This window comes from Podarcis tiliguerta, assembly GCF_965153285.1.
Source record: "Podarcis tiliguerta genome assembly, chromosome: 12".
Classification (NCBI taxonomy): Eukaryota; Metazoa; Chordata; class Lepidosauria; order Squamata; family Lacertidae; genus Podarcis; species Podarcis tiliguerta.
In genome coordinates, this window is record NC_139545.1 from 41,424,823 (window position 1) to 41,449,604 (window position 24,782).

Consider the following 24,782-nt stretch of genomic DNA (forward strand, 5'->3'; position numbering starts at 1 on the left):
AAGGAAAACTCTGATCCTAAACCTCTACTGCCTTCCAGGATATCTTTGGGAGAAGAAAAAGCTAAGGAGTAAACCTTACACAAATCAGGAGTGTAGGCTCTAAGATGGTTGTATGCCTTCTTCTGGCAGCTCCTGCTGCCCAGCTGGTGCCAAACACATTGCTCTGCTTTCCTTTAGACCACATCAGTGAGGCTGAGAGGAAGGTTTTGTCACCTGGGCAGCCTAGGACCTCCATGCACGCTGCCCAGGTTTGAGCATTGGGAAGGTCACTTCAGAGCTGCTAATGCAGCAATTTGACTTCACCCCTGGAGATGCACTCCACTGTCTCTTGAGACAAATGGGTGCCAGCAATACTGTAAGCCACTGTGTGATCCTTGGACAAATGATTGTATGTAAATTTAATAAATAAAATAATAAATAAAAATGCTTACCTTACACAAAAGTACTGTGCCTTCCCCCAAAAGCTATATCCTTCCTGACGTTCAAAACCTCTTCATTCTTTTATCTTTATTTTCAAAGGCCCAGTCTACATATTACATCTATCACAGAGAAATGTCAACAGATGATGGTGACAAGTTGTTATTGTATACAAAACACCATTAATGTTGAAGGTGTTTTACAGAGTACAAAAGGTCACATGCCTACCACAATGGCATCACAATCTAAAATTCAACATGGGATACAAATGAAGAAGGGAGGAGGGAGTGGAGATGGGAGAAACATGGGAAGAATGTGTGATTATAGTAGTTACATGTAATTAGACTTAGTTACAGCATGGTATGTGAACTAGGGCAACCTCATGGATACAGTGGCAGTTGAGGATAGGTTTTAGGTCAAAAGATTGGTTCTGTGAGGCAATTCTAGACATATGGCACAGCATGTGAGAAAAGTCAAAATTGTTTAAGAGAGCAGGGAACCTTTGGATAATTGAGAGTGGAGAAGCTCTGTAGCACTGGTAAACATGTACTGCTTTCTCATCCCATGGAGTGCCTCTGTGGCAGTGCCTTATGCTTTTGGATGGGATGGCACTGGCACAAAGTTTTATTTATTTATGATTAGTATTTGTTTAATTTATATCCCACTCTTCCTCCCCAAAGGAGCCCAAGGCTCTTGCCTCATGTGAAGTTAAATTAAATTTTTCACTAAAGGTTTGCTTTTGTTTTTGAAGCCACCAAAAAAGACAAAACACCCAAAGAATTAGCAGGAAAAGGTTTGTTCTCATATTTGCGATCAAGTATCAAAGATCTGCAAGAACAAGGCATGATTCGGCAAGATAGCATGTCTGGTAAGTATTGTAGTCAAACTTTCTGTGTTTCTTTGAGTTTTCTGAACAGATAGACTAGGGCAGGCTAGGGCTAGACTAGGGCAGATAGACTAGGGCAGTGCATGGGTCGCATTAAAGCTCCAAAGAGCTTTTGTGGTCCTTCTATAATGCCGACGAAATTTGTCATTTTAAATAATAAAAATAGTTGTTGCAGTTGTTAATTAAAAATCTTCTTATTGTGTCTACGGGATCCCAGCTGTGATGCCAGCCTTCAGAGGGCTCTCAGCACCAATAGGCCACTCTGCTATCACATGGCCACATGCAAGCCACCTCATTATGGGGGCAGTGCTGCTTTCTTCCTCTTTCCTCTGCTGCCTCCATTCTCCTCCTTTCCCTCTGCCCCCTCTTAATTTTTTTTAAAATGTTCATTACCACCATGTCAGCCCCATTTGCTAGACACTTTGACTTTGAGACAAGGCCAAAGGCAGGGGTGGCATGTTCCATTTCAATGCTCTGAAAATATATAAAACATTTATTTTCTGCTTCCTTGGTCTCCCTTTCTTTCTGCTGTTCTTCTAGTTTTATTTTAACCTGCTATTACAACGAAGGTGTGCAAACTAGTTTTTGCTTTTTTTGGGGGGGGGGGAGGGTTCAGGCTGGTGAGCAGGTATTTGGTGAGGCTAGGTAAGAAAGTTTTTTTTTTAATGTGTGTGTTATTTTCTGTACTCCATATGGTCTTAAATTGCTGCTTTATTTGTTAACTTACATCCTATTGGGTTTTAGGATCTTCTTGGTGTTCTTATTTCAAATATTTATTTATTTCTGCTTTAAAGTATTTGTGTGTGTTTTGCGGGCGGGAAGTCCAATGCCCAGACAGTTGGAGCAGGGTGGGGCGGGGGAGTTTGTTTTGTGCTAGTTAAGGAAGATGCAGGCACAGAGTTCTGTGCTTAGGCATGTATATGAATGGTAAAAGCAGAGGGGGGTGGTATTATAGCTAGGAGGGTCTTAGAAACCCTTCACTTAGGCACCCTTCTTCCTAACAGTTATATTTGGTGTTCTTCAAGACACACAAAAGGTAAAGGAAGTTGAGTTAGTCTGTAAAAACAAAAAACCTCAAACAAAATCCATAGTCAGGAAGCCATGACTGAAGTTTCAATCATCCCAATCCCACTTAAAGGATGCAAGGGACTTGGGTTTGATTTATTGAGTCTCTTAAATTTGTGTGTGTTGGTGCTTTATTGTACACCTGTACATCTTTTCTGTACACCTGAGTGAAATTTGAGCTAGGTACAATTAGTAAGTTATTATTTATTTATTACCCACCCTTAAGTCCATAAAGTAAGTATATTTTTCAATAAAAACTGAAAAGTAGACTGCTCAGAAGTTTTCTAAACTTAAAATCACAGAATCATAGAATGGTAGAGTTGGAAGGTACTTGAGGATCATCTAGTCCAACCCCCTGCAATGCATGAAAATGCAGCTGTCCCATATGGGGATCGAACCTGCAACCCTGGTGTTATCAGCAACATGCTCTAACAGGCTATCCAGGAATAAATTCAAATTATTTTTCTTAGAGGTAGAATTGGATCAGCTAGCAAAAGAAAAAAGAATTGTGGACAGATATTTTGAAGAAGTTCCAATAGAATTCCTGCCTTCAGAGGTTGCTGCTTTAAGTACACAATATGAGGGTGAGTGGGAAGAATATAATATAGTAGGATTAACTTATCTGATGGTCTTGTTTAACAAAATCCAAGAACTTATACATAATTGTTTGACCCAAGGATATAACTGGGGTTTTTTTTCTGAATGAGGAGCAGTCACAGGAATAAGACTTGTAATATATTGTAATCTTACAGTACATTGTGTATACTTTGCAGAACAAAACCCCCAGAAAAGGGTTGTTAATATATTCCACAAAATGTGGTAAAGATCACTGGTTTAGAGCTTAGATAGTTTTAAAGGATAGAGGAAAGAATGAATAAATATATTCACCTACATATTCCTGAGCTCCTGATTATTAATATGTAACAAGTAGCAAACTCTTTCATTACGATCAGCAAGGGTGAAGTCTCTTTTGCAGGAAGCATTAGCACCAGTAGCCCTCCTCTCAAATTACATACTGCATTTACTTTAGCCCATGGAATTCATTGGTTGTCAGACTCAGAATCAGATGTATCATTAGGCAGAATAAGACAACCATTTCAGGTGACAGATACTTGGGGGGCGGGGGTGAGAACACGGATGCAGCAATGCCCTAGCTGTCCTCTTCTGTTGGTGCGTGGCATTTGGAATGACCTGCTGCATCATTGTGTAACCAAAAATCATGGTGAGACAAATTGCTGTTTTATCAAGGAACTAATGCTTGATTCTTATTACATCTGAGCAATTTGAGCTGACCAAATTTATATTCCAAACCAGGTTATGTTGTCATCATGTCTAACTTGGCGTTCGAAGAAAATACAGTCGTACCTTGGAAGTCAAACGGAATCTGTTCCGGAAGTCTGTTTGACTTCCGATACGTTTGGAAACCAAAGTGCAGCTTCTGATTGGATGCAGGAAGCTCCTACAGCCAATTGGAAGCCGCAGAGGCCCTGTTGGATGTTCAGCTTCCAAATGAACGTTAGAAAACTGGAACACTCACTTTCGGTTTTCGATTGTTCGGGAGCCAGAACGTTTGACTCCCAAGGTGTTCGGGAGCTGAGGTACATCTGTACTGGAGGCTAGCAACCCAATGATTCTTTGCAGTTTTCTACTTTTATGAATAATAGAGCTAGTGAATAGGTTTTACGGTCCAGTCGACTCTCATCTTTTGTGCAGGTTATGTTCTAGGGATAGCATGTAAAGCCAAAATGACATATAGTCAAAACAGCCCTTTAAACACCAGAAAATGGCTTGTAAAAAGCACAGTGCGGCATTTACTGGTTCCTGGCGACTGCATTACTGTGCACTCTCTAACTGTACTTCTAAACACTCTCTCTGCACCTCTGAACACTCCCAAGATGAGTGCAATGAAGGGTGGGATTGCTGATGTTTTCCCTGCAATACCCCCCCTCCCCCTTTTCCCCAGTCAAGCACATAAAGCTGAATTCACACAAGTTTAATGTGCATACGTTGAGAGTCAGCTTTGTAAGAAATCTAACATTCTTTATCTGTTGGAATTGCATGCAGAATGTGTTTGACATGTACTGGTTCCACCTTCAGAAAATTTTCAAAACTTGTACACTTTTTTGTTTTGTGTAACTGCAATTTACTCTACTACTTCTGGCTGTGGCTTTCAGAGACTCTGAAATATAGATAAGCCCCTGTGATCCTATATAGTTCCTGTGATTAAGTATATTTTATTTGTTTTATCTTATAGATGAGAAATCATTAAAACGAAGGGCTTTGGCTGCAAAATTGGAGGCAAATATAAGAGATCTTCAATCTGCTCTTCAAGTAGATAAAATAGAAAAACCTAAATTTGAGAGTGAGTGCAAAGGCAAATTATATAACAGACACACCTTTTGCTCAGAAAATAGTTAATTACACAGTCTTTTGTCCAGGGCTTTTTTTTCAGCTGGAACTCACTGGAACCCTTCTGGCCCCTCCCAGTTCTGGCCCCTCCCAGGTGTGTGCCATTGCCTTTATAAGAGAACAAGGAAAGCACCTTTTTCTAGAAAAAATAGCACTGCTTTTGTCAACCAATAGATAAAACTATAAAACATGGTTAAACAATGTCCCACAGTCACCAGGGTGTTGGATCAGTTGCAACAGGAAACCATCTATGTCAGCTCTTAAATGCCTGCTGAAAAATTTGCTCCACCAGTTATAGCTTTCCACAATGGTTAATTGTTGTCTCCTGTTATCTTTGTTATGTTATTTTTATTATGCTTTATGTATTATTGCTATAAACCATTTTGATACTTTTTCTTTTTATGATATAGCAGTATATAAATATTTTATAAACAAATAAATAGAAATACTTAACTACAAGAATGAGTTGCAGCAAGCCTCTTGCTTGTGCATACTGCCCTTCCCCTTTCACACTCACAAGGTGGAACTGCTCATGGGTGTGAAGCACAGTGATATCAGAACTCAGGGAACTGTAAACGTATCTTTACATATGTTTTCTAAGCATGGTTAAATTCAAGTGTTCTCATCTGTGGATGCTGACTTGAGTAGAAAAATTATGTAGAGTGTTTACCTACATTTATGAGGGTCGCTCATTAAAGATTTCCCCTGACCCACTTCCGGTTATCGTAGGAGGATGAAATTGCACTTGTATAATGATACATCTCTCCACAGGTAACGTGGTAATTTGTAGCTCTGAACTCCTAACAGTTGCTCTGCTACAGGTGCTAACGTGGAGTAATGTCTGATAATGGTACCAGTTGAATGCAGAGCGGTCATCAGCATCCTGTACTTGAAAGGGTGCACACCACGGGAGCTATCTGATGAGATGAAAAGGACTTATGGGGAGGATGCCCCATCGTATGATGTAGTCAAGCACTGGCACCGCCTGTTCAAGTGTTGTTGGACTTCGGTGGAAACTGCTCCCATTCCTGGGTGATCACAGTCTCCCATTGATGAAGACACCATCCGGCAAGTGGAGGCCACCATTTTGGAGGATCGCTACATAACCGTTCGCCAACTAGCTGCAGATGTCAAGATCAGTGTGGGCTCTGTAGAAAAAAACCCCATCCATGACCATTTATACATGGGAAAGGTGTCCGCATGGTGGATTCCCCGGCTGCTGACGCCTTTCCAGAAGCAGGAATGAGTCACATGCTCACAGGCTCTTTTGGCCATGTGTCACAAAACCCATGATGACTTCTTTGCCAGACTAATTACTCAGGACGAAACATGGGTCCATCATTATGACCCAGAGACTAAATCCCAGTCCAAGCAATGGAAGCACTCTGTTTCACCACCTCCAAAGAAGGCACGTGTCCAACTGTCAGCGGGCAAGGTCATGCTCATGGTCTTTTGGGACTTTTCCATTCCACCTTTAGTTGCAGACATGGAACTGTTGCACGTCATATGTCTGTTTACGTTCCAGCACAGCTTGCTGGGAACTTCCATTGTGTGTATAGCTTTTGCTTTTCACTGTCTCTCTGAGACATGTTTTCAGAGAGGGAAGCGACATGTTTTCTTTGTCCTGATTTATGCTTAATAAATCTGCAGCTTGTTAGTACGTTTCCACAAGCCTCACACCTGTTCTGTTCATGCAGTATGTATCTGCTAATATAGCGTGCTCAGGCTTTTGAAGTCTGAGTCACTGATTTACGTCACACCAGAGATCGGGGGATCATCACGGCTGGAAAGGCATGATCCAGCTGGGAGCTAGCCAGCTGGCATCTCGACCCCCGAAGGATGCCAACACACGGAGTAGTGGTGATGGATTTCCTGGTAAAGGGTGCCACAATTACCAGGACATACTATGCTTCACTGCTGCAGAAATTGAGGAAGACCATCAAAATTGAGGGGCATGGTATGCTGACCAAAGTTGTCCACCTCCTGCAGGATAACACCCCAGTTCACAACTCGCATGTTTCTCAGACGGAAGCACGGTCCTGTGGCTATGAAGTCCTTCCTCACCCCCCTTATTCTCCTGACCTCACACCATCGGACTTCCACCTCTTTCCAACCATGAAGTTATTTTTGAAGGGCAAGCATTTTTCAGACGATGAAATGCTGATTTCTGAGGTCATGTTATGGCCTCTAACGCAACCTGCCAACTTCTACAGACGAGGTCTCCACAGCTGCATAAAACAGTGGGGGAAGTGTGTGAATCTTGCTGGTAGCTACATAGAGAAGGACTAATAACTGTGCCCAGTTAAGTTTGTCTCAGTCCAAGGGAAGTACATCAGGGGAAATCTTTAATGAGCGCTCCTCGTATATACACACATCTAAAAGGTTATGGCATGTCCTCTGGGAACCAAAGGAGAAAGGAAAGGTTTTTTACCATGAATTCCTGTTACCATTTTATCTTGGAGGGCATTCCACCCACCACTGTGTATTCCAGCAGACTATGGTTATCCTCAGGCTTATACCGTTGTCTACATTTCAATGAAGTAGGGAGGGATTCCTGGGAGAGTTTCTTTCTGGCTTGTTTCATCTCCTGTCTCCTGTTTCTTCAGCTGTTCAGTATTGTGCTTCAGTTATGACCTCTCCTTCAGTTTTTTGTTTGTTTTTTTAAAGATATTATGGCTTCTTTTGTTCTTCTGTTCTGGTAGCCCTTCCCAGATTGGGAAGATGATCCACATTTTTGGATCCTGCCTGCTGTCCACAGGGAAATACTATCCTGAAGGTTCTGGAGTGTGCTCCAGGAGTCACAATGAACAGGAATTTACAGGAAAGCCTCCCTTTCTCTACTTCCTCAGCTGCAGGTTTATTTTATACTTTGCATTGATGAAGCAGATGTATGTTCTATTGTAGCAAAAGGAAGAACAAAATAAAAAAAGTTGAAATGTAATTGTAGAGAGGTATTAAGTGGCTAGCTGTTTTTAGTCAAGGTTTAATGGGTCTATCTTGATTGAACACCACTAGTGACTTCCTCCTGTCTCTCAACTCTTTCATTTTCAGCATCTTATTTACTTTGTCTTTTCTTTTGGGAAGGATTCCAGGTCCTGGGGATTGGATGGGGGATCAGTTAATCTCTTCAGTGCTACAATGAAGCAACCGGAGGTCACATGCAGCAGCCCAAACCCAAGATGTGGTGTGGTATCCTGTGGCCACAATGGCTCCCACCATATGAATCTGTATTGCTATGATATCAAGTATTTAAATTCTCCACAGCAGGGTTAATCTACAAGTGGAATATTCAACTGCTGCAAGGGACTGCAAGTTTTGCAACATGGTTGTGTTTTTTAGGGGGACGGGAATTGTATAGTGGACCTACTTCATCTTATTCTCTCCATAACATGTAAATAATCTCTCTCAGTGCCAAAAAGCGTTTTACGGACAACAGGCAAACGGAGACTTAGTTCACTTGAGACATCAGATCAGCTCGCATTGAGACCACAACTTTCAGGGCTGCAGATACACATAAGTAAAGTACCTGGTAAGTACAAAACGTGTTATCTAAAGTATCGTGTGTGCTTCCAAGGATGCTCCTTATACTGTGCATTATTTGATATGGTTACTGAGGACCCGAATGGGTTGGGTTATGACCCTCATCACGTGACGGTGGCAGGAGAGCAAAGAACTCTGGGAACTCTAATCTTCTCTGTCAGCTAAGTGTTTTTATCTTCAACAACATTTTATTTCTACCTCTTTACTGTTCCCTCCTATATCCTTTCACTTTCTAGTATTGTGTGTATGTCCATTTTCAAACTTTACTCCTTTGTTTTCTTTCCTCCGCTGAGGTTAAATAAATAAACACACACACACACACACACACACAAAACCCTCCTGCTTCCCGTTTTGCTTTTGCTTTCCCTTCTCATTTCCTTGTTTCCTCTATTTGACTGTAGGCAAGGCATTTTTTTTTGTTTTATTACTGATTATTTTGGATCCTTGAAGTGCCAATGGTTTTTCTATCATGCAACCATTGGCCTTCTCAACTGTCCTCTTCCATCACCGGCTCCTTAGCAACGGTTGCCGCCTTGTTCCAGTTGTGCGATTCCTCAGCAGCGTGTTCTGCTTTGCACACAGTTGCCTGTTTATAACAGCTGGTGCTTGGCAAAACATTACATTTCACAAAAGGGTGGGATATTATGCAGTTGCAACAAAAGAATAAGGAGAATGTTGTTTGTGATGATATTATACTCTCAGATTTTTTTTCTAGAACAAACATGGAAGGCAGGTTGAAAGATTAATAATGAGACAGGGAGTGCATCATCAAATTTCTTGCTTCATTTGGTTCTAATAGTCCATTTGAAATATATATATATTAGACAGAATGCATTACTAGGTGTGTTTTTAACTTTGCTTTATTTGCTATGTATAAATATTATTGTGTTGCCTTGAATGTCTATTTTGATATGAGTGGAAGAATATAAATGTGAAAGGTTTATTTACACATTAAAAAATATAACATATTCAGAAAATTAGCATGATCTTACTGAAAGTGGTTAAAAGTGTCTTGTATAAAAATAATATGAAATTGCAAGGCTGCAGTCAAGGATTTTTGTTGTTTTTGTTTTTATCTTTCACTTAGTGATTAGTTTGATTGAAGCTGGACATTTAGGTTCATGAAACAGAGTGCATGTTTGTAATATGCCTGTTCACTCTTAACTCACACTTATGAAATCTATGCTTGGGCACAGCTAGCTTCAGAAATTTCTAGAGTGTAGGCAAAGTTATTGATGTTTACCCTTCTCACACACAAAGGAGAGGTACTTGTGCCTTAAGGGGTGGGGTTTTTGCCTTCCTTCTTCTCAGGCCTCTTCAAGCCACTGTGTGGACAGATACCATGGGGTATTGCAGTTTTTGAGGTCACTGGCAACTATGTCACAGCCACTAAATGTCAGATAGGAGACCAGATGGATCTAGTCGAGAAAAGTATCAAAGGGGGAGGAACCTGGTAGAGAAAATAAGAAGAGACAATGGCTGCAGCAGTGCTTCAGTTCAGAATGACCATTTTGCAGACATGAAGCAATCTATCCCATGTTCTCTCCTCTCTGGATAAATTATCCTGCTATCAGCATTATGAACAGTGTAGACTATCGTCTTGGGACAAACTTGATATGGTGCAGTAGACCAATTCATCCTAGATAGATTATTCAAAGTGCCCATATCATGATAGTAGAAATTATTCAGATGTCCAGGAGAATAAGCCCTCTGGTGGAGATTGTAGTTAATTGAACAGCAAATTGTTGTTGCTCCTTACGTTTAGTCAGAATTTCCTTTCTTGTAACTGGAATCCATTGATTTGGGACTTATCCTCCAGAGCAGGAGAAAACAAGCTTGCTACATCTGCGATATGACAGCCCTTTAGATATTTGAAGATGACTATCATATCTCCTCTCAGTCTCCTCTTTAACTGGCTATATTGCTTTGATATATTCCAATAATCTTGTCACAGTGGATAATCTAGAGAAGAACCTTGCCTATAATTTGTATAATGTAATTCCAACCCCCACCTGTGGAGCCAAAAATGAAAGCCTATACAGGTAGAGAGATAACAGAGACTGAACTGAGGAAGAAGATTTGAAGATGTTTGTTTAATATTTGTAGGCTTTTGTGAATATAGTTCACTGGAGAGATCCCCTCTGCTATCATGTTGTTTTTTCAAATTACTTGAGCAATTTTCTATTTTTAATGCAGTTCCATTAGTTAAGGCTCTGTTTGGCGTCTGCTGCTTTCAAAGTTATCAGCTGGATGATTGCCTGAGGGAGCAGAACAGTCTTCACTGCTTTTTGTATACACATCTGTAAATTACACTGAGCTATGGGTTACAACTCAGTTGCTTTGGACTGGTACTATAAATAAGTCAAAGGACAGCTTACCTATCAGGATCCAGCTGACTATAGTGGAAAATCATTTTTCATGTATGGAGAAAACTTATTTGTGTCAACAGTTAACTTTATGTATGAATATTTTCCTCCCCATTGTGCAATGGGAACATATAGTGGCAAACAGAGTCAAGCGTGATAGCAAACCAGTAGATGCAGGATACGATACGACAGTCCAGGAGGAGCAAGACCAACTTCTAAGTAAGTCTTATACATGTTTAGCATGCTCCCATGTAAAATTTGGATTCAAACTACAAGAAAGAAGATTCCACCTAAACATTAGGAAGAACTTCCTGACAGTAAGAGCTGTTCGACAGTGGAATTTGCTGCCAAGGAGTGTGGTGGAGTCTCCTTCTTTGGACGTCTTTAAGCAGAGGCTTGACAGCCATATGTCAGGAGTGCTCTGATGGTGTTTCCTGCTTGGCAGGGGGTTGGACTCGATGACCCTTGTGGTCTCTTCCAACTCTATGATTCTATGATTCTATGATTCTATGAAAATGGGACACTGTTAAAAATCAACTTTAAGGAGGTAATGCACATTTAATCATAGCCTTTATTTTGACAAGGTATTAACTCCACCCTTTAAAACATTTATATCATTAGGATAATATTGGGGTGAGGAATTTTTGAATCTGATGGGTGGTGGTTGAACCTTTTAGATAAACCACCATGCGCAGTCCCTTCTACAACATGCACAAGATCAGTGGGTATAAGAAAATCTACTGCATCCTGCTGCTAAAATTATGTGTGCACATAGTGCTTACTCCAGCCAACAGAATCTCAAGCACATAGAAGGCACATAGTCCTGATATCACCTGGTGGGGATTTGGTACTGACAGCACTGTGGGAAACTTAAATATTTCCAAGGTAAATTATTAACTGTGCTGCTGAAGGACCACATATTTTGACAGAGAACAAATATACAAGAAAATATGAAATAACATATCCATTAGTCATGCAAATATTACTGTGCAGTTTAAACCTTATTTTATAGATTAAAAACAAATTACTTGGTATCTTGTATTCTTTGCAATTTATTGTTTGTGAACTGTCAGTTGTTAGGCTTTATATTAATAAGCCTTTTTCTGTGTCTGTCTTTGCAGAGAGGGACATAGAACTGGCATTAAAGGGACGGCTTCTGGAAGAATTTCCAGAGAGCAAAGTATCTTTGCCACAATTGGATAGTTCTTCTTACCTTCATGCAAATTCACACAGACTTGCTTGTAAGTAATGATTAGTATATATGTTGGGATATGGGCTTGATGAGTGAGTAAAATATGGGGTCCTGATTTAGGTAGAGAACAATAGAGTATTAAGACCAGTCAACACACAACCTGCCAGACAAGTGTAGATTAAAGCATTTTATTATTTAGCAAGAAAATTTGACAAACATCCTCCTCATACTACCAAAGCTTAAACATTTAAAAGGAGAAGACATTTTTACAACTCTGGAGATGGAACCTCTCAGTCAGAAGAGCTTAAGACATACATTTCATAGTTTCAAAGCTTCTCTAGACCTTGGCTTGATGATGCCAAACTTTTAGTTTTCAAGTTTGGATCTCACCTCAACCAATCAGATTCTGCTGATGGTGCAGAACTGGCTAACCTCTCCTATTTTTATGTCTTAGTCTGCTTGTTAAGACCCTTGCCTCCATCTGATTACTTAACATACCATATTAATATCCTGTCCAGAAAAATATAACAAACACTTCTAACTTCACTAGATCAATTTGAAATTCATCCTTCCCCCTTTCCAGAAGCATTTAATCACCAGACAAGCTGAATCTTTCAATACCATTCACAAATTTGGTAAATGTAAAAGCCTAAAAGTAGTTAGCCAAGATTACCCACCTGCAGTTTTGGATAGTGGATATGCAGAAAAAAATAAATGTTTTTAGAATGTTTTTTGAATTAAGTAAACAATTTGTTTTGTTTCAGTGGAGGCTGCAATGCAAGAAATATTAGAGTTTAACAAGAATTTACTTCCAAGCCATAGAACAAATCTGCAACAAGCATTGCATCTTGCAAGTTATCAGTTACAACAAAAACAGCTACAACAACAACATCAAGCCAATGCGCTTGGTAAGGAATGGGTTAATTGTGTACAAATATGGCATTCAGACTCTTTGTTACATTTCCAGTTACCCTGTGAGTATGCTGTTATCATGAATTATTTGATTATTTTAATCAAATTTCTGTGCCAATATTTTAAATTACTTACATCTTTTTTCAAAAAAACCACTTTAAAGTAACTTTTTTCTGATTATTTGAACTGGTGTCTTCCTGAATACACCCTTGCATCTCCTTGCAATGTGATTTTTAAAATTTCTAAGTTATTTTTTAAAACAGAGATGAAAAAGTCTTGATTTCTCACTGTATTTTATTCCTCCCATCTCCATTTAAATATTGTCCTATGTCTTAGAATGCTTTACTTTAAAAGACCACCCAGTGCATTCATAATCATGATGATACCTCCCTCTAGATCAGTAAGCTTTTCATGGGAAGGGATGGGGGGTACCCTGTTCTCCAGACTGAATCTGCCTAGTGCGCAGTAGAGTCTTTTCAAGCTCCCAAGAGCTTGATTTTTCTGAGCTTCTTATCCCTCACCAGCCCAACACATCCTTAACATGGATGAGAGGCCATTTACATAGGGAAGGGAGGGGGCAACTGTTGATCCACAGCTTGAGTGAAAGCTTTGTATTTTCATGGCTTGGGGCAGATACATGGATTGGGCTGTGTGTGACAGCATAGTTACAGAAAGACAAACTGTGGCAAGATGCTCAGGCCTGCTGCAGCCTTCTCAAGTACCGCTACCATAATAAAGACAAGACACAGCAACACTGAATAGAAGGGCTGTTTCAGTGTTCGTCCAATTCACTCCTATCCATATAGGGAAGGCAAGGGCCAGGGCCAGAGAGACACCATCTCCTCAAGGAAGAAGTTCTATGATGGCACACTTTCTAGCATTCATGGAAAGACCAGAAACCTGCAATGAGATGAGCCAGAGATGCAGATCTTTGGGGCACTAAATTCATGTGAAGTGGGGGACATGAGACACAATTTCATTCTGCCAACACTACTTCCTTTTTAGTTTATGGGGTTTCGCGAGAAACTAGACAGGAGCAGACTTGTGGCAAGTAGGCTGGACTCCCTCAGTTTTTCCTCCTGTCTAGACACAGACAGTACATTCCTCCTGGCTCTCCTGACTCAGCTAGGTTTTTTACTATTTTCTGAACCCCCTTTTTTTCTTTAGGTTTTCCTTATCGTCATTTTTGTTTTACAGTTCTTTGTCCGCATGTTGTGGTTTCTTCCACACAAAAAACTTTCTGTTGCTCTGTACGTTTGGGTGTTCTGCTTATTTGCCACCTTTCTTTTATTCCTTAGTTGTTTACTTACATTACTTATAGATAAATTTTCCAGAACGGTTGCCCTTGCCGTGGCGCCAATGGTCATTCAGACACGGCAGCCCTCTTTAGGTGCACTCTATTACTTTCCCTCAGCAGCCTCAATGGCTGCCGCCATTTATCTCGGGTCAGAACTGTATTTATTTATTTCGTTGGTGTGTGGGTGTGTGGTTGTGTCCTACCTGTGTGACTGGTAGTGTGGTGTTTGCGTTCTCCTGCCCTGATTTAAAAATAGCTTGGCCACCTCCTCCTGGTTTGCTTTTTTTTACACCGGCAATGGAGTGAGTGTTCCTATTATGTCCCTGCCTGACTGCTTCTATTTGCCTTTGATATTGAGCCCTGACTGCCTCCTGGTTCACTTTGGAGGCGAAAGAGTGCCTGCCCCTCATCCTTATCCTCCTGGTTGGCAGCTGTGACAAGGAGAGTGTGTGTAGCTGCTGTTTTCCTCCACTCTCAGTCCACGGTGTGGCAAACAGTGTGTGGTTTGGCATAAGGCTTTTGCCTGCCTCTTTTCTCCTGATCCATGGAGTGCAAACCTTTGGGGCTGAATTTCTATAATCTTCCTCTTAACGATAAGAACAACAAACATTATCTTCCCAAAACAGGAGATGTAGAACACCATTGCTGTTCATTACTGTAGCTGGAAACCTGAAATGCTAACCAGAATATATGGCTAGATGTCACACATATTTTTTTTTCATTTAAAAAAGCTATTATTTTTTACTTTCTTAGGCTTGCTTTTCATTAGAATTATTGGATTGTTCTGTCTCTCATACAAACTGTTTTGTGTTTTAATTTTCAGTTGACAAGTTCAGAAATATGCCATTATTTCCCCCACCACCACCTGGGACAGCTAGGTTCCAGGACTATACTATACCTGTTCAAAAATCAGGTAACCTATAAAGTTGGCTGTATAAAAAAAAATTCCTAATTTGGGGGGGGGGAGTGTATCTCATTCATACTGTAGGTTGCATTTGTTCTAGTAAAAACTATGTTTGATAGTAATGCTCCAAGGGAAGGGCATGTTCAAGGTGTTATACAAACAATTACAACAGAACTTAATTCATAAAATCTCTGAACAAAATCCTAGCATTCCTAGCTAAAAATATACTCCTCAAGTCTCAAAAGTCAGGGTAAAGTAGTGCATCATGGCATGCTGTACAATTAAGGTACCAGACACACCTCTGTGGGGACGGAGTCCCGCAATTTGTGGACCACCACAGAGAATGCCTTCTCCTGGGCAAGCACCTCATGAGGGTTTATAGGGAAAGAAGTGGTCTTTCAACTACTATTTGGGGCCTGAGTCATTTAGGGCTTTAAACACTAATGTGAGCACTTTAAATCAACCCAGGAAACAAGCTGGTTCACAATGCAGCTGTTTTTATACATGGGCTATATGAGATCTAAATGAAACCAGTCAGTAATTTTGCTGCTACATTTTAGACCAGTTAAAGTTCCAAGTCGTATTCAAGGGCAACCTCATGTAGAGTGCTTTGCAATAATCCAATCTGCAAGTTACCGTGTTAGCCAATAGCCCTGTTAAATTTATTGTCCCATGCTGCCTCAGAAACAAATAAGGGAGGGAAATCATTTGACTCGATAAAGAAGATTCTCTTTGCTTTTGATCAGTGGTTCCCAACTTTTTTTGGCCATGCCCCACCTAAGCATCTCTAAAATCCTGATTCCCCCCCCCCCCCGTGACATATAATTCTTATTATTCCAAAAGTATACTCCTATTTACATGGAGGAAGCCTAAAAGACCATTAGCTTGGTCTAAACAAGCTTCAAAATTACCCCCCTTAAAAATCAAATTGCCCCCCTGGGAGGCATGTGTGCCACTTTGGGAACCACAGCTTTAGATTTATTAGGGAATGGCAGACTGTATCTCTGTAGTCTACTTTATACATTTATGCATTTATAGTCTCTCTCACCCTGTAGTCACCAAAAATACGTAAAGTATTGTTATATAAACTTTTTCCATAAAAGTGATTATAATTATTTTTGATCAGTTACAAAGACATTCCTGTATTCAAAACAACATTGTATTTTAAGTCATCATATTATGTTTCTATATATTTCCTATGCAGGATGGGAAACAAACCAGTTACCACAAAAAGACTACTTCCAAAAGCTTGCATTATTAAAACGGAAGATTTTGGGGCCAGAGATGAAAGGTAACGAATCTCAGTGGAAAAGGGTTCTATATTTGGATTTAAGAGGGCAGGTTATCTTCTAAAATTCCTACAAAATGTCAGGGGAGGAGAAAATGTATTTGTGTGGGTTGGCAGAATGGAAACCTCATACCACTGAAAGGCAAGGAATTTATGGCTGCTGCAATTTCTATACCGCACTTTGCAGGACAGTTTACAATATAAAAACACCAAAATACATAACATAGTAAGAAACAGAAACAATACCTCCACCTACTTTAAAAGGCCATAGAGTGTTTAGTTAGCCAAAGGCTGTGCCAAATGAAGGCTCCTCAGATGATGATCCTGTTAGATTTGTAAGTCAGTTGGCCCATAACCTGTTAGACTTAGATCACCTCACACTCCTGCCAAACCGCTGCTGAATCTACTACACATACATATATTCCTTAGAGAAAGGGAGGGTGGATGAGGCATGCTTTAGGCTTGGACTGTCTCTAACCACCCACTTGCAGCTGATGCCATATCTAAATAAAATCCAGACATGGGGGATGGGCTGCTCAATACATGGCCCAAGCACATTTTTCTCCAAATTACACGAACTGATTGCAGGATCCAGGCCAGTTCATATGGGGAGAGGTGATCCTTGAGGCATTGCAGTCCTGAGCCATTTAATACTTTATAGGTCAAAACCAGCATCTTGAATTTAGAAACTAATTGGTAGCCAGTGCAGTCAGGCCAGGATTGGCGCTATATACTCAACCTGCCTTGCCCTGGTGAGCAACCTGGCCATTGAATTCTGCACCAGCTGAAGTTTCTCCTCTGTCTTCAGAGGTGGCCCCATATATGACACATTGCAATATTCTAACCTAGATGTTACCAGAACATAGATGACAAGTGGCACTGCATTGGCAACATATGAAAATATTAGTTTTCATGTTATGGCAAGTCAATTTAATACTATAAAAACTAACCCTTTCAAGTATACAGATAAAATTAATAAATATCAGGTAGACTTTCAAAAGGTATGATAAAGTAATGTGGATTTTATTTTATTTTTTTTGTTTTACTAGGGGGAGGTCCTTCATCAGTCACTCAGGGAGACGATCAAGATCAAGTGGAGGTAAATAACTATAGCTTACCCTAGAAAACTTAACATTTGTGAGATTAAGCCGGGGGCATTCCTTGATAGGGATGACTCTTCCCATTGGGTCCTTAGAGCCTTTTCATCTTCTCTCCAAGAGGAGGAGTCCTTCCCATCAGACTGACCCTGCCTGCGGTCAATGAATCTGAAACTGATGAAACACGGCTATTTTAGAGTTATCCTGTTAACAGAGCATTCAATTCACAACTGCAGCAGAGCATTCAGTTCACAACTGCAGCAGGCAACAGATAGCAAAATGAGATTTACAGTAATCTAAAATGTAATCTTAAATATAGGTGGATTAACTCAGTTGTAAGTACCCTGAATAATTGTGTTTCATTTTTTAGGACCCAATTGTTATTTCTGGAAAAGGATGCAACCCCTACAGAAAAGAAACCACCTTCCCAGTCATAAAGCAAAGTCCAAAACATAAATGACCTAATTATTGTGTTTTTAGAGACTGAGTCAGTGATGCAGCCATCTTATAAAATTCATCTTTGCTGAACTGTGAAAAGGAAACATGAAAACCTATGCTGTTGTATGAATTTGTTCTGAGGACTTAATTGTACTGGAACAGCAGTTAAAATATATGATACCTGAACCACCAATGCTCTAATAGTAGTAATTTTTAAAAATTGTTTAGCAGATCATAACTCAGTTATTTGTGACCAAAGCTACATACATTTTTATCTGGCTATGGTACAACCAACCCCATAATCAGATGTTTGAAACCAACCAGATCCTTTGCCCTAGAATTGATCACAAAACACAACTAGATGTTAGAAGTCATATGACGCCAACAGGGAGTGAGTATTGCTGTAATTCATGTTAGCTAAAGTACAGAAATTTGCACTATACACATGGTTAGGTAGCCTAGTTATCAATCAGTTTCAAGTATGCTAAGTAGTAGTCTTGATTCTTTGGATATGGGGGATAGCATCAGCAATATTGGATTTTATGTTCCTGAAAAATAAAGGTAGCTTCTCCTCCACCCTATAACAGTGGTGGGAAACCTCTGGTGCATAGGCCTAATTAAGCCTGCCAGACCATTTTGTGCATACTACATCCAACTTTCCCTGGCTTGACATCAAATATGGTGTCAGATGGGATAAAGTTCAAGGTACAGTTAAAAGGAAAAATCAGGACTACACTCTTAAGTATGTTCCCAGTTTTTCCTTTATATCAAATGGCTATGCTTAACTGCCTGGCATTTGAATGCTCAGTTTCAACTCAGTGATTATTTCTACCTTCAACACTCACAAAGATCATCTACAATTCAAATATATCAGGCTACTTGGTCAGCCTTTTCCAGTTGGTGCACCGACAGTCACTTACCAGTACATACAGTGACAGTGCCTGACTTGCTCACCTTGTTGCAAAGTGAACTACATAGATGTCTCAAACCAAACACTTTAAAGAGACAGGCCTCTGGCACATCCTCTGTTTTATCTTCCACGGGCCACCCGCCACTTTGGTCTCACCCCCTTGTGAAATGTTTCTAAAGGGAGTTATTCTTCAATGTCTTTCAGTGGCTAATCATTTCCCCTCCTGCCTGCAGGAGCTTCCCTTCAAACCACTATAACAGGTCTCCCTCAAAGTTATGTATTTTAAAGTTCTTTCTCTTATGGCAGTTAGCTCAGCTCAAAGATTTTCTGAGCTGGGAGCCTTATCTGTAGCTAAACATTTGAGCACATTTCATAAAGATAGGGCAGTTCTGAGGATAGACCCATCATTTCTGTCTAAGGTTTGTCAAAGCTGCATGTTCAGCAGGAGGTGATCCTGCCTTCCTTCTGCCCAAATCCTAGGCATCCGTTAGAAAAGGCTTGGCTCTCATTAGATGTTCACAGAACAGTGAATGTATACCGTACATAAACAGAACAAAGGGCATTAAGTCCACTGAATCCCAGTTCAAATCCTTTCACCCTTCCACAATGGGTAAAAAGTGTCTGCAGCCACACTCTGTAGAGATGGATCAGGGCATACATTGATATGGCCTTTGAGTTGGTTATACCTCCCAGATCAACAAATCTAGCAGTGCATTCCACAAGATCAGTGGCAACAGTGGCCGCCTTTTCTTCTAATGTCTCTCAAGTAGAAATCATTAGAGTAGCAACTGGTCTGTTCCTAGCACTATTATGAGGCACTATAAGATGGGCTTGTTTGCATCAGCAGAGACCACCTTTGGTCCTGCATCAGGTCCTGCCTCATTAATTCTGTTGTTGGGACCCACCCTAATTGGGAAACACATGTCCCAACCCAGTGATTGCAAGATGACCAGCTAGTATGAGTGGTACTCACCTGAAGAGTAGATTTGTGAGGTCATCACTGGGGCCTCTCACTAATATGGGCTGCAACTGAAATTCTTCCTATATAGCACAATGTTATGGTTATTATATTTTGAGTTAAGCTATGGTTGATATTATTGATATTGTTTGGAAGTGTGCTTTTTTGCTTGTTTTTTCCTTACTTGTAATGTGAGAGTCTGATGACGGTACAAGCTTGGCAAGTCTGCAAACTGGGAGCCCACCCACTTCCCAGAGCTGTTCATTCCTGCCTTTGACACCAGAGGGAGCCATAGCCCAACACAGTGAACGCATGGTGACCTCACAAATCTACTCATGTGAGTACCAATCATACATTTTCTTTCACTGTGCTTAGAATGCACTCCTGACTTTTCTTTAAAAATTGTTTTATGCTATTATGATATGGCGTGCTCTGGTCCATGGGGTCACGAAGAGTCAGACACGACTAAACAACAACATTATGATATTTTTATTATTCTTACTGTTGTTATTAATTTTTTTAACCACCCCTCATCTGAAGAGCACAGGGGAGTTCACTACATAATTATGAACTGCTTTGGAACCCAAGAGCCCACAGATATGCTATTTATTCAGAATAAATAAATACTTGCCCCAAAGCAAGTCCAAGTTCTATAGTGATTACTCCCAGCATTAATTCTGCAGCATTAATTCACCAAACAAGTAAATATGGCTTCAATCTTAAGCCCCATCTGGAAGTAGCAGGGGTGAGTAGGGCCTACTCAGCGTAACCAGGATGGAAGGTGGAGGCAGAGACAGATTTTGCTGTAGCAGCTCTAGGCCATCACAGGACAGAGGCCCAGAATGGGTTCACTGCCAGTAGCCAGACTAGTTTAGGAACCAGCAGGTCCCTGAGTGGCCCATTTCCACCCCCACCCCCCAAAACACCCTGCTACAGGGCTTTACTGGCTAATAGAGCACTAGCAGTAGGTTCCACTTGCCCTGCCTTTGGCAGGTGCAGTGAGGATCTCTGGATTCACATCCCATGTCACACACCCCAGCATGGTGGATCAGGGCGTAGGATTGCACTTCAAGTGTCAGTTTCCTGCAGCAGTTGGAAAGAAGTATGGCGTGCAGCAGTTTCCAGCAGCTAGAGTCTTCTTTGGTAGGAGATAACCACATTCAAACCTTGCTCAGCCATTTAGCTCCCTCTCAGCCAATAGCTACTTTGCAAGTGAGTGTGAGGTTAACCTCTTTCTGAGCTAATTTTAAGTGTTAGAAGAAAAGGAAACCACAGAGAATTATTAACAGTTTAAATGCATTATGTTACTCAGAAGTTGTGGGTGATGGGAAGAAGGGGGATGGGGAGGAAACCAGTAGAAAGTCCCTGTAAGAGTATGTTTGAACACAACTGGTTCAAACTGCAGTTAATTGCATTGGACTGAAAACATCAAATCCAGGCTTGTGATGTGAATGTCTTAACCCACATGTGTGTCTACCACTCATGTATTTCCTCAATATACAGCTCCAAGAGGGGTAGGACCCTTTGCATGGAAACACTACATGTGTCTGTTAAAAATGTGTGTGGCTTTAATTCTTATGCTAAATAATTTGCACACCAGGAATTAGAAAAAGATTGTTTATTACACTTAACTAAAAGAGACCATGTGTTTGGATGCTGCTTCAGAAATCAATATGACTATTCCTTTGGGGTTTAAGTACAGTTTGTCTCCCACTATGTTCTATGAAGGGACACGGGTGGTGCTGTGGGTTAAACCACAGAGCCTAGGACTTGCCGATCAGAAGGTTCAAATCCCCACGACGGGGTGAGCTCCTGTTGCTCAGTCCCTGCTCCTGCCAACCTAGCAGTTCGAAAGCATGTCAAAGTGCAAGTAGATAAATAGGTAACGCTTCAGTGGGAAGGTAAATGGCGTTTCTGTGCACTGCTCTGGTTCATCAGAAGCGGCTTAGTCATGCTGGCCACATGACCCGGAAGCTGTACGCCGGCTCCCTCGGCCAGTAAAGCGAGATGAGCGCCGCAACTCCAGAGTCGGTCACGACTGGACCTAATGGTCAGGGGTCCCTTTACGTTCTATGAAGAGGACTTCCCGAGTGAGGTAATAACACTCAAGTCTTTTGTACCATTGTTTACTTATTCCTGCTAGTTTTTCCTTCTCGAGATGACTTTGATATGACCTTCATTTTGGTGGAAACATAACTTTATCTCTACAGTTCCTGAAAGCAATCTTCATAGTCTATTTGAAGTCTGCTTCCTGCCAGGAGGAGGTTGTTTACCAATCCTTGTATTGTCAGGTAGATCTAGGTTTCTGATATTTTCTACAAGTCATAGGGGTCAGGCTGCTAGCTGCTCACTTAGAGGTCATCTTTAAGATAAGAGCTTGTACCAGGGTCACAGCTAGTAACAAGTCTAGACTGGGCCCCATTGTTACACAAGAAACTCTTGCCACAGAAGATAGTGCAAGAGTGAAATTTGGTATCACTTTTCCAGGACACAACAATGCACATCGACACCATGGGGCTATAGTTATGTCAAAAAAGTAACATGCGCATCATCACACACAGGTCTGGGCTGCAAACTCTAATGCTAAATATTGCATTTACTTGGAAGTAATCCCTGTGAAAATTAATGGGAGTCACTTCCAAAGGGTGATGCAGCCTCTAAGCATGTTCATTCAGAAGCTTCTGAGATTAACCTTTTCAATGCATGTACTGCCAGGGTTGTAGGCAGGCATTAATACCCTCCCCTTCTGTAGCCAGTTTTGGCATGTCCAACCTTGAGAGCACCTTCACTCAAAGAACCATTGGGCTTGTAAGTTATTTTTCTTTTGAGTGCAGAGATGCTCTCCAGGCCTCACTATGATTGCTTGACAAGTTTCTGATTTGATCTGATTAGGGCCATTGATAAATTGCCTCATATGTCCAGAGTACTCAAAGCTGTTTTTTGTTTTTTTTTTTTTGGTCCCACTTCTTGTCATTCTTATGTTGATCGTGGGTGGCTGTATATTAGTCATGTAAACAGGTGGAGGGTGTGTGCCTGGTTGAGAGCAAAATGCCCTAATCCAGCTGCAATCCTGCCTTCAAGCTTAGAGAAATCTCACCTGAGAACATATTCACTCCAAGCAAAATACCCTTTACAGGTAAGCCCAATTTTTCTCCCTCTAGTGTTACATGAAGATTAGATTATTGTTACTGTATAACTAAAACCAGAATGTTTCTCAACATTTTGATTGTAGTATTTATTTGCAAGACTTATCTTTTTAGAGATTCTTAGGTCCAGTTAGTATGTTTAGGATTAAATTTCAAAGCTGCTTCTCAACAAAAACTTTTGTATTATGTACATAATAATAGTTAGGGCTGATCTATTTTGTGTTCAGGTAAGTTTTTTGTAGTAGATAACTCAAATTGTTTTTACCTCAATCCGACAGGTTTCTTCAAGGGGTACTAAGTTACAAAGCGCAGAAAGGAAATTCAGGTGTGATGTTTTAAAAGATTTTTTATTTAATAAATAACTTCCATGATAGCACTGTAAAAAGTGAACATTTGTTAAAATAAAAGGCACTTAAAATAAGAATGTGGATAGTATAGAAAACATGACAGAATGGGCAGCGGCAAATATACATGGCACATCAAACAATGTTATCTCAGAACTGAAAGTCATGTTACATGACAATTGTGCAGTCTTAGCTACAATATGAAGGTAAATTTACAGCCAAGACTGCAAAAAAGTTGTTTTTACAACAATCATCTTACACAAAATGAAATCAAATACATTAAAGAAAAAGGTGACAAAGCACCAGGCTTTAACCTAAGCAAAATAACATTAGAAAAACCACCACCACCGATGAATTAAGGCCCTTATGCATTCAGAAGATGTATTGGCAGACTTTTTTTCTGTACCAAAGTCAGGATTTGAGTTTACAAAGTAAAATTCTTTTTCGGTCACCATGCAGCAATGTCATAAAAAAAGAATGGCACAATATTAAAGCTATTATTCTGAATCTATTTTTTCTTCCTATTTCTTATACATCACCCCTGACAGTTTAAAATGCATCTGTACATATTAAATTGTCTTTTACATCATGATTTCTGTCTCATTAAACTTACTGCATCAAGTAAGGTTAAATCTTGCGAAAAGTCCATTATTCACAAGCTAAAGTTAATTTTGTAATTTACAAAGAATTATTTGGCTTGCATTTTAACTGTGCAAACCAAAGCCCTGATGTGCCTATAAAGAAAAAGGAAAAACTGATCTAATATTAATACTTAATGGCTAGGCAGAACCCTTATACTGGTTACTTTAGCCATTTCACTCCAGATACAGGTCAGAAAGGCACCATGTGACCTTAGTTAAGGAGGCTATGCAGTGTCAAGTTTTCTTACCAATCTCCTGGCACTATTTGCAAAAAGAAAAAAAAAACCATTCAAAAAATAAAAAACATACTGTACAGTTTTAAAACCTGCATAGAAAACAAACCTATATGTAATGTATTGAATTAGTAAATTCATTGCGATATTGCTCTAAAGCTATGTTACCGTGACTACAAAACTGCTACATTGCATACAGTGTTGTGGAGTTAGAAAGCAGTTGTAGAATTAGAAAGCAGTTTTCATTTCCCCTCATATTTAGGATTCACCACGGTTGTCACTGCACTCTTGTAGATAGGATTCTCGCCCTAGAAGAAAAAGAATTATTAATATCACAAATGACATAAGAAATTTTACTGTAAAAGTATTTGAAGCAGCTCATTTACTGGAAGCAATTCCACACACCATCAAACCAATCCAGAAATCCATGTGCATGTTTGACCCTCAACTCTTGCAAAGGATTACTGGATTGCAACAGGCAAGTACATAAAAAAATAGCTAAAGATCATCTAGCAGCTTTAGCTTTTATGAAGCATCATGCCTTGTATACTTTTTAAAAGAATATGTAAGAGGGTTAACACATATGGATGGCAAATCGATAGAAACCTACACCTGCTACTGTAGTGAAAGCTATGAAGGCTTTAGGCACATGCTTTTTAAGGACAGGTGCTTTAAGCATTTCATGTCTTTCCACTACACAAAAGGTTCGTGGGATTGTACCTGGAAAATGAGTTGCATT

The 24,782-nt window shown here is 40.2% G+C and overlaps 2 protein-coding genes across 10 annotated transcripts in view; one reads left to right on the plus strand and one right to left on the minus strand.

Moving 5' to 3' along the window:
• Window positions 1–18,004, plus strand: part of CCDC7 (coiled-coil domain containing 7) — a 143,166-nt gene extending 125,162 nt beyond the window's left edge. For 4 of the 5 annotated variants that reach the window (XM_083405869.1, XM_083405872.1, XM_083405870.1 and 1 more), the window contains 11 exons: window positions 1,169–1,285; window positions 2,839–2,952; window positions 4,623–4,730; window positions 8,187–8,306; window positions 10,819–10,902; window positions 11,805–11,924; window positions 12,640–12,783; window positions 14,908–14,997; window positions 16,193–16,279; window positions 17,326–17,375; window positions 17,744–18,004. In XM_083405869.1, the coding sequence (XP_083261995.1) occupies window positions 1,169–1,285; window positions 2,839–2,952; window positions 4,623–4,730; window positions 8,187–8,306; window positions 10,819–10,902; window positions 11,805–11,924; window positions 12,640–12,783; window positions 14,908–14,997; window positions 16,193–16,279; window positions 17,326–17,375; window positions 17,744–17,833 (1,124 nt within the window). In that variant the 3' untranslated portion in view covers window positions 17,834–18,004. The remainder of the gene's footprint in view (window positions 1–1,168; window positions 1,286–2,838; window positions 2,953–4,622; window positions 4,731–8,186; window positions 8,307–10,818; window positions 10,903–11,804; window positions 11,925–12,639; window positions 12,784–14,907; window positions 14,998–16,192; window positions 16,280–17,325; window positions 17,376–17,743) is intronic. The other variant, XM_083405873.1, reaches the window with a different exon arrangement.
• A 5,149-nt stretch (window positions 18,005–23,153) lies between these two features.
• Window positions 23,154–24,782, minus strand: part of ITGB1 (integrin subunit beta 1) — a 76,841-nt gene continuing 75,212 nt past the window's right edge. For all 5 annotated transcript variants that reach the window (XM_083406273.1, XM_083406275.1, XM_083406274.1 and 2 more), the window contains one exon: window positions 23,154–24,351. In XM_083406273.1, coding sequence (XP_083262399.1) covers window positions 24,286–24,351 — 66 coding nt within the window. In that variant the 3' untranslated portion in view covers window positions 23,154–24,285. The remainder of the gene's footprint in view (window positions 24,352–24,782) is intronic.